Source organism: Rhopilema esculentum, chromosome 20 (assembly GCF_057945365.1).
Source record: "Rhopilema esculentum isolate cy_ngs chromosome 20, ASM5794536v1, whole genome shotgun sequence".
Classification (NCBI taxonomy): domain Eukaryota; kingdom Metazoa; phylum Cnidaria; class Scyphozoa; order Rhizostomeae; family Rhizostomatidae; genus Rhopilema; species Rhopilema esculentum.
In genome coordinates, this window is record NC_142834.1 from 13,028,151 (window position 1) to 13,038,750 (window position 10,600).

At 37.3% G+C, this 10,600-nt stretch overlaps 1 protein-coding gene across 1 annotated transcript; it reads left to right on the forward strand.

Moving 5' to 3' along the window:
* The first annotated feature begins 171 nt into the window (after positions 1-171).
* LOC135687261 (ubiquitin-conjugating enzyme E2 R1) lies at positions 172-9,039 on the forward strand. Its single transcript, XM_065203778.2, has 5 exons — positions 172-339; positions 743-829; positions 1,175-1,272; positions 3,019-3,153; positions 7,551-9,039. Exons 1-5 carry the CDS (start codon positions 172-174, stop codon positions 7,768-7,770), a joined length of 708 nt encoding a protein of 235 aa, XP_065059850.1. The 3' UTR covers positions 7,771-9,039.
* Positions 9,040-10,600: the final 1,561 nt, after the last annotated feature.

The following is a 10,600-nucleotide window of genomic DNA, read 5'->3' on the forward strand; positions in this document are numbered from 1 at the left end:
GACTAGTTCCTCATGTAAAAACATATAAATACGCCATTTCTAATTTGGAAAGAAAGGATTTACGTCAGGTGGTGAAGAGAATGGAAACGTAGCGAAGACTGTAAATAGTTCATATTTGTTACATTTTTAAGGAAAGAGCGCATCTCATAGAGCCTTCCTATAGTAGCAAAAATGTCGTCAGGCCCGTCCGTTCGAGCTCTACAAGGCGAACTCAAGAAAATTCATCAAGATCCTATTGAAGGAGTTGTTATAAATCTGGTCGACGAAAGCAATTTTTTCGAATGGGACGTTGGAGTTTTCGGTGCACCAGGGACTCTTTATGAAGGGGGATACTTTAAGGTGATATATCGCTATATTTAAACTCCATAATTCGTTGTGATCAAGTTGTTTTGGCGACGTTTATTTCCTACCGAATCATTTACATAACTCTCAGCAGCAGCAGAACATAACAAGAGAGCTGTGTCATTAAACGGGTAGTTAAGGCTTTTTTATATTGTCAGGACTTCCTGTGCAGAACGAAATCATATTTTAGCAACTTTGACTTCATAATACCTGTATAACTATAAAGATTTTTTTCTCGAAATAGGTTGAATTGGCCTAAATGTTTTGATGATATTACCCGAACTTATTTGAAGGAAACTTTGATAATCATGATAAAATCTAATTTAAATCAGTTTCATTGACTATCCTCTCATCAAACGACATTTTCTTTATGGTAATATTATTTTTATCATCTCAACAGGCACATCTTTCGTTCCCACAAGATTACCCATATTCACCACCGAACTTTCGTTTCTTGACAAAGATGTGGCACCCGAATATTTATGAGGTTTGTAGGCCTATTTTTTTCTGTGGAAATTTACACAACAAACTGTTAATCGAAGCATTTCTGGTGTACTTTATTACTTATTTACTATTTCCGTGGTTAATTTGATTCATAGCTCAATTCTTTTGGTATTTGAAAACGTATCTTTCAAATGGTTTCTTTCGTAGCCGCAAGTTCTTTCGCTCAGTTGCGAATAGACCCTCCGACAATATCTGTCAAGGTTGTTCGAGTTTATGCTTAGTTACCAAAGTGATATATTTTAGTATAAACTAAAACACAAGCAGAAGTATCAAGCAAACGAAGCGATGGTTATTTTTATGTTCAACGAATTATCGTCTTTTGTTTCAGTCCGGCGAGGTTTGCATATCAATACTGCACCCGCCGATAGATGATCCACAAAGCGGAGAATTACCACAAGAAAGGTGGAATCCAACTCAGAATGTCAGGTAAAGGACCCTGCAAATGAAATACCTGTTCATTGCGAAAAATTATTGCAATATAGAATACCTCATGACTGGTTGGAGTTTTCATTGGTTATTCAATGTAAAACCGTCAAATGGTTTTGCCAGCCAAAGCCTTTTACTGATGTTTTATCTTCAGAAATATATTGTTAATTAGATACATGTTATTATGATGTGAAGGAATAATAGGTGCTGATCAGTCAGCCTTATGTTGTGCAAGTAAGAAGCCTGAGGCCAGGAGAAACTTTCTGATGGAGGGTGGGAGGGGGGGGGGAGAAGGGTGCTAAAGCAACAAACTGTAGCATAGTAAACCCAACAATAGTATTTTTTCAGTCTTAACTTGGGCCTGTGCATTTTTTTTACAAAGCTTATGTCCCAATAGTTACTTCCAATCTTCTATTTGTAAATCACTCTTTGTTTCTTTGCCTGTCAGCAACTATTTCAGGAAAAGATATGAAAGTGATGTTTACTAGTTCATGTTGTTGCAATTGATCCAAAGGTAGAAATCCCTTCATACAGAGTTCTGTGACCCTGAGCACTGATTCAGCAAGTTATTTTATGGCTAGTTCATTGTGAATACAATGTCTTTGGATCAATTTATAATAAGTTAATTTTTGTTTTGATCATATTTTGAAAAACAATTCATGGAGAATTGTCAAGCTGATCAATTAGCTACACCCTGTTATTTCTGACTGTTTTCAATTCAGTGCATTTCATTTTAAATTCACCTACATACAAAGACTCTAAAATTAAACATACTTAGATAAAACTATGTAAAAATGATGAAACTATGTTTTAGATGAAACTATGTAAAAAAATTTGTTTTTTTTTCTGTAAATGTAATATTGAATACAAATTGAAGTTCAAAAAACCTGCTGGAATTCCAGCTTTGTCTCAAATAAAAAGGTATCGAAAGGGGTATCGGAAAGCTTCACCAAGGCATTGATCATGTCATTAAACATGATGTATTCAAAAACGTTTGGAGCTGTTTAATATTGCAAACATTTTTGTCATCTAGATCTATGTCATTAAACACAGAATTTTCATGATTTGACAGCTGATGAATAAAACAAAACATTGCTCTGCTTAAGTATAACTCTCAAACTTCGAAAAAAACTGCAGGCCAAGACTGCCCTTTATAACAGAGTTCTGAATTCCATTGTTTGAATTCCATTCCAATTCAATTGTTTCTATTGAATCGGGCTAAGCAGGTTTTGGTTGCTGACTGTTTGGTTGTAAATAGGTCCAAATAAGGCATGCAGTTTCAAGATAACTTCTCAAAATCTCAAAGTCCTGTTACACATAATCTTTGTCTGCTATGTCACAGAATAGGGTGAAAACAGAAAGGAAACTTTGTTGATGTTGGATTTGATGCTAATGCATGCCCAGATTTATTTGAGGCTAATCAAATTTGTCATCAGAGTAAACAGTCATTTGAGACAAATTTGTTGTGATAATAGCAATAGGGTGCCTTTCCTAAAAGACTGCAGCTTACTAATCAATGTTTGTCACAAATAATCTTAGGAAAAGTAAAACTGCATTGTTTTTTAACAAGTCCTTTCCCTGAAACAATGTTAACCAATCATCAGTTATCCTCCTCAGGTAAAAAAACACAAGGTGCCACTGAGAGCTTCCACTTTGCCTTTTCTTCATTTAGTGGCTGTTTACACAAGCAAAATTTTGCCTGTTAATTTTTAGTTGTTTAATGAAGAAACATGTTTTGCATTGTAGGACAATACTACTTAGTGTTATATCATTGCTGAATGAGCCAAATACATTTTCACCTGCAAATGTTGATGCATCAGTGATGTTTAGGAGATGGAGAGAATCTAAAGGAAAGGATAAAGAATATGAACAAATAATAAAGTAAGAATTTTGTCAATCATTTATGTCAGGGGTGTACAATCCCAGGAAAAAAGATTGCCCCCCGGTGGGAGACCAGATCTCTTGCATATTGCCTGTGTTCTCCCAAAACGGAACACTTAAGACAGGGGTGGATATTTCCAGTAAAATTTGGACACCCTGGTGGTTATCCTGTGTAGTGAGTGATAAGCAGCATCTAGCAGATAAAAACAGTTTGTCCAGATTGCGCAGGAGATTGAATTGTCCAACCCTGATATGTACTTTACAATCTTATAATTGAGCAAAATTTCAGGATTGCATGGAGCAACCTAACTTGCACTATTGCATAGCAAAATTCTTTTTATTAAGTCTTTCTCTATATTGCATAGCTTATTCTTGCTTTCCACTCACTCCAGAAAATGCCAAGTGTAATTGATATGAAGGAACTGAGAACTTTTTAGATCTCCATTTTGTTTAGCAATCTCTTGGTGTGTGGTGAAGAAATATTTTGAGTAGTATAGAAATGCTGTCTAAGGATGACCAATAGCACCATTTTTGAAGTTTGTAATTTGCCTTGGAGCACATCGTGCAGTTTCTACCAATGGTATATATTGGTCATGCCAAATTACGTCTAGAGGGGGTACATGGGGTGAAAAACCAAGAGCCTGGGCAAACCCATGGCTTCTGAAAACCGAGAGCTGTGAAAACTCAACTCCTTTTAGGGTAATACACATTATCTATTGTCTTTGGTGTGTTTTACCCTGTGGCCTGAGCTGGCTATTGTTTGACCAGCTCCATCTTTGCCAGTATCAAGCAAGCAAAGCTAATACTGCTCCACAAGTAAATGTTTGATTCATATGATGAATATGCTGACAAATATTTAAAATTTAAATCTCCTTATCAAGAACATTGGCAGCTTAGTTTCCTACTTATATTCAGTTGACTTACAAAAAGTAAAATTGAATTTGTCACATAATGGTCACCAGTTACTGGTATGTGAAGAGCAGTCCACATGTCATCAATGCTGATGATTGTTTATCAAGAGGTTTTTGAATAGGGCATAATTATAATATAACGATATCCATTTTTACTGATGGTTTTTCAAGTTGCTTTTGCCAATCTTGTATTGGAAATTGTGAGATGTAAGTTCGAGAAGCATACCTAATTTGATTATCAAGATGAAAGTTGGTGTTGCATAAAAATAGAAATAACCTGCCTAATGGAATTATTTCCCCACCTGCAACTATAGTTTGTCTACCTGTTTTGCAAAACAGTTGATATAATGGGGAAAATAATCATTTTATCAGCTGGAAATTTCAATATTTAAAGCATTCATGGTAGGAATTGTACAAAGCGTAATACATGATTCATATTATGAACATATAAATATCTTGACTGTAGTCTCTACCACCAAAGTCAAGTAAATAAAAGTTCTTAAATTATGTCGAATATCTAACGTGTTTCTAGTATGTGAAGTTTTTTTAATATTTTATGAACCTTGCAACTTAAAGTGTTGAAGTACCACAATGGTATTTAGTCAATAGGGATACAGAATTGAGTTCCCTGACACTTTCAACCCACAGGCAATATAAAACTGTGTTAGCAGTATAACATAACTAGGCTTAACAAACAGAGACTGAACAGCTGCTTTGGTAAGCAAACTTGCATCAGTAAACAGCTAATCTTCTGCTCAATCTCAAAGCGTGGAATTCTGACGTGAGTTGGCTGCTTTATCACCATTAATATCAGAGAGATTCTATCAAATTGTCATTTTTCTAAAGCCAAACCAACAACTTTCCCATCAAATTTAACATCTACCAGGCAGCTCTTTCATATAACAAGGATATTTACACTACTTATTTATTTAGCTCGTGGTGAAGAACATTGTATTGAAGATTTTACCAATTAATTTCCTTCAAGCAAATTTTCCGAATATATTTGCGTATATGTGTCAAAGAATGTAGGACTTGGACAGACGCATCGCTTTGAATATATGCTTTTACAAAGGGATGGTATCGGATTTGATTAACAACGTTGCCAGGAAGAGTTTTTTCAACGTTTTATTGTCCAAACACTATCTCAATATTTGTAAATGTTCGTTTTTCAATTTTCCGCGTTTAAACAAAGGGTGCATGACAAAGTCCAGAGCAATAACTCTATTTTCCTGACACATGAGGATAAGCTTCCAGACCCTTCCTCTTTAAACAAAGTGAACAAGAATTGTGCTTCGGGCTCTTTTCTCGGATCAGTTTATTTTGGAAGTGCAAGAACCTGTCTTATTGTTCTCAACGCATTGCTGGATGTGTAAAGTAAATGGTCCTCGCAGTAAACAAGGCCACCTGTTTTAAATTCTGCCGATGAGGCTGGGGTGATGTTGCGTATCCATGTCATGTTGGGGAGACAAATCCAACAACCTCGAGGTACATTTGTGCCGTGTGATGAGAAATAGCTCTGAAATGCACAAAATGGCAGGGTCCAGGAAAGTGTTTTCCCCTTCTTCCTGACAAAAACCGTCAACTCGAAAAAATAACGAAAAAAGAACGAAAAAAGCTAGATTTGGGCGTGGTAATTCAGTTTCTTTTGCTTCTTAAAGGCAATCTGTCTCGTTGTGGATTGGTTGAAGAGAACAATAGCTGGAACAATAGCCTGAACACTATTCCAGCACTCCGCCATATTTTTTACAATGCGATAAATTAAAGGGGACTGGAAACAATAAAAAATCCCTTTGTTCTTATAATCAATCAACGTCATGACAGATTGCCTTTAAGCCTGGTTCCCACTTGGTCGTTTGGGTCGTTTGGGTCATTGGAAAATGCCCAAACGACTGAAAAGACTCAGTGGAAACATACCTGCAAACAACCCAAAAGACCCGAACGACTCAAACGACAGTTGTCGCAGAGATAGAAAAAGTTCTATCTCCGGGACCCAAAATACCCACGCATGAATGATTTTGCAAGTGGAAACCGACAAACGACTCAAACGACTCAAACGACCCACGCTTTAGTAACTTTTTCTTCAAGAATAGGAGATTTTCTTGTAACTGCGTGTTTGACTAGAACAAGAACAAGATAGCTGAATATTTCACAGGAAGCTTTATGGAAGAAGTTCGTAAATACGAGTGCCATTATAACAATCACTGGAAAGAGTTTAAAAGTAAATACAAAAATATCAAATCATGGCAAGCTATTGCACTGAAATTTAGTGATCTAACATCGTCGTCTGTACAAAGTCACCAGAGGTAGAAATAGTTGACTTGGCAACATCAGTTGTTGTTTATCAAATGCTACATCGTTCCTTCCACGCATGCCGCCAAAATTAAATGAGCGATGCATGGTGCAAGCAATGAACAGCATCAACAACAAACGACTCAAAAGACTCAAACGACCAAGTGGAAACCAATGTGTTCTTTGGGTCGTTCGTGTCTTTCAGAAACGACTTTGACGACTCAAACGACGTGGTTACTATAACGGGAAGTGAGTAGAAACGACTAGAAACAATAAGAAACAAGTAGAAACAACTAGGAAGCAAGTAAGAAACAACTATGAAAGCCTGAAATGAAGTGCCAGCATTGTAAGAGCAAATCTTACTGGCGTTGGGATTAACATAAAACAACTACTGGGAAGGTCGAAATAGAGCAATTTTAATTCTCGGCTAAAAATCAAGCCTTTTTCCCCCCTAAATTCAACTGATTTAGGAACTTTCCGAAACTTTTTAGAGGCTTTAGGGTTAGGCTCCCAAACAAAACATTGTTCAAGAAGTAGATTGTCAACCGATACAGCTTGTTCCTCCAGTATATTGGAGTTTGTTCTTTTAGTTTTTGTTGCTTTTGCTAAAATTAGCGTTGTAGAAACATAAGTAAGCATTATCAATGGGTTTCCGTAACCTCATCTAAGACAACAGCTATTGCGGTGGAGAACGACATGACCGAACACTTAGGCCACTGCAACGAAGATAACAATGCCCACGTGGATGGATAAGCTTGCCTCGTTTTGGAGATCTAGTCGTTTCTGCAAAGTCACAAATCGTTTCATGTTGCTTTCTTATCGTTTATTCTCGTTTGTATTCGTTTCTTGTTGTTACCTGTTATAGTAAACGCGCTCAAACGACCCAAACGACCAAGTGGGAACCAGGCTCAAGGGCTCTCCTAACTGTTATTTACCGAATGACGGCCATGTTTGCTAGACTTTCACAAAATGGTGGATGATACCTCTTGGAAGTTGCCAGGGTATATCCACAACTTTATAAGGAATGTTGAAACCTCACAGATCTGAAGCGCGTATAAACATAGGCGTTGCTGGCGCTCGCAATAAAGGATTAAAAATTCTCATATTAAAGAATTAATGTTGCATTAATTGAAGTAGATTAGATAAATTAAAATAAACGCCTTATATTGTGACTGAGGATGTCGTTCTGTTTTACAGGAAACAGGTCAGCAAAAGCAGGACAGATGCAGAAAAAGAAGGCATCGTTATTCCAACAACAGTTGAAGAATACTGCATCAAATCAAAGCCAGAAAGCCAGTCATCCGAGAACTTTATGGACCTTACTGATGACTGGTACGAAGACTTTGACGCCTATGACGACGATAACGACGAGGAGTGTTTTGATAACAGTGATGATTCAGGAAACGAAGACTCGTAATGAAAATCACAAGTAGGCCGCATTTTCACATCACTAAAAGCCATGTCACTTGAGATTTGTGAACATGTGCAGCTAAGATAACACCAGCACTCTGCCTAGTAACATAATCAAAAGAGTTTATTGTAACATTTGTATAGTTGTTGATTAATAAAAAACCGGCAATGTAGAAAATATGTATGTTCTTGTTAGCGGGTGGTCAGTGCAAAGCGTGTTACAGTTTGTAGCTGAAACGGCTCTGTTTGGTTTGTAGGCAGCAGTGACTAGATCCAAGTCTCCTGGTAATTTTAAACCCAAACGCAATTACCTCTTTTACACCTGAATTATCTTGCCCTTGGCCTTTTTGGGGTCCGCAAAATTTCTAAGCCAACGAATTCGCATACGCTACGCAGCCCAGCTTAGAACCTCCCGTTCTAGGTTGACCAGCAGTAAATTGATGACTATACCCGCAGATCTCACGTTTTCTTTGTAAGGCACGAAAGAAGAACAACTCAAATGTAGGACAGAAGTTTTTTCAGGACTATCGCCTTTTGTTTTAATGTTTTCATAACAGATGGAAATCCTTAATTTCCACGTAGTGTATGCTCCCCTACCTTCCGAGACTTAGACTTTCCCACAATACAGCAAAGGTTATTTTCAAAATCCATCAAAAAACATCTAGTACTACCTTTTATCATAAATTTCCTGATTCCCTTTTTGCTCACCAACCCTATTTTTTATGGTTAGAGTTTACTTAGTTACTAGACTCGCAAAACCTCCCATCATGAAACTTAACCAAAGATCGATGAAAAGCAGGCAAATTTGAATACGAACATGGGGAATTAAAAACTACAGTAACTCCCATTTAGGCCGCATTGACCCCTCCGTTTTTTTGCATGTATATTCATATGTTGATTACCTTCTTAATACAGACGCCGCCAAATGCTGGGGTTTCTGGTCAGAGATTTGGGAACTGGGAAGGAGACCTAGGGGCATGTGCTCTTAAATGCATGAAAAGTATTTCTGTTTTATCCCCATGGCAGAGTGCCTATTCAAAGCTTTGTATCCCTCAGAATTTTTGGCAGCTCTGATTTGTGCCGCTGCCATACTTCTGTGTTATTTGTTGCTTTTCACAGCGCAAAAATAATTCCAGTAACATGGCGTGTTTTGGATAGATAGGATTGTTGATAACATGCTGTTGTTGTTGTCATTGTTGTTGTTGTTGTTGTTAGCATACTGTTTGTATTTTTTGGCGCGAATAACCTTACTGCATTATACATATTTCATTAATTATCTTATACGTCTTTCATTGTGTCTTGCTGCTTTTATGTCCTAATTTAAAATGCCGTGAACGTAATTCAAGGCCACATTCACACGGGAACGTGAACGTAACGTTGCAATAGTGTTCCAGATTTTGAAAGGAATTGAAACATGGGAAGGGAATTGAACGGAGAGATTGCGTGCCGTTCCACTTTTTGAACCCCTGTTGAAAGAGCTCCAGTATTGTATAGGAACAATTTATTGCTTTCCTGTGTGAACGCAACTTCTGACCACTTCATCTTTTGGAACGGCGTGCAATCGTTCCGGCGTGGGACATCATCAAACAATAGATGAGGAATATTAAGACAACGTCTCTCTTCTTTGGTCCATGCCTCGTGCAGCATTTTCCCTCGTGCAGGTGATATCCAGACAACACATGTTTCCCTAGAATAACTCCGGTCCGATGTCCAGTAGATAGAAATCCGACCGTTGTAAGATATGCCCCGGCAAATAAACAAAATTTGTTGTAACTGCATTACCACATACCGCGAGATAAAATTTCTCGCAAGATTGATAGCAGGATAAAATCTCGATCGAACTCTGTTGACTAAAGATTTTATCAATATTGCAAATAGCTTTTCTTTCATAAAAATATTGTGAAGGATAAATGGTAGAAGAATAAAAAAAATTACCAGTTTAACAAGAAACAGAACGTTTTCTGAATTGGAAGCAAATATTTTCCAAAATGAAATTAAAAATGGCTTTTTCTCCCTAGTTTATAAATTCCTAATAAAATCAGCACTTCGCAGTTGAATAGATCTTTTCTATTGTTGATTTTAGTTTATTTACAACAATACTGCTAGGACATTTGTTGCACGTACCAACTTAACATCGGACAAACAAGCAGACGACTGAGAGCCAGATTTAACGAACACAGACAGACATAGTCAACAAAAAAGTAGATGAGTCTGGTTTTGCAGAACATTTCTGCAGCCCAGAACATACCATCAATGACCTTACTGTAACACCATTACTGAAACTCAACGACAAACGAGAGATTGTTCGACGAGCCAAAGAGCAATACCTCATTGGCCTGGCAAACACTCTCACACCGAACGGCATGAACAGAACCACTTGACCGTTAACCTAACAGCAACATTATCATTATTTCATATTACACAAACATCACCCACCCTCTCACATTCGCCACCCTTCCCTCCTCTTCCACTGCGCTGCATTCACACCATTCCACATCAGCCAATCCGACACCACCATCGCCTCTTTCAAATGTGTACATTTTTAGTCCGTTTACTTTTGCTCTGATGAAGCTCCGTATGCCGGGGCGAAATATTAGCCTTCACTAATTTACGTGTATTTATTGTATTTCATACTCGTCGTATTGCGGTGTTTCTTATTTGCTACATTAACTTGTGTTTTGTTGGTTTCTTTCATTTCAAAGTAAAATTTGCAAACATTGAAAACATCTGAGAAAACCTGAAGCCTCTAAGAAAATTAAATTGGAGTTCGAATCCTCTATTCACAATCTTTTCATATGATGGTGTGGAAAAAGGAACAAATTATATGTAATTCTCAT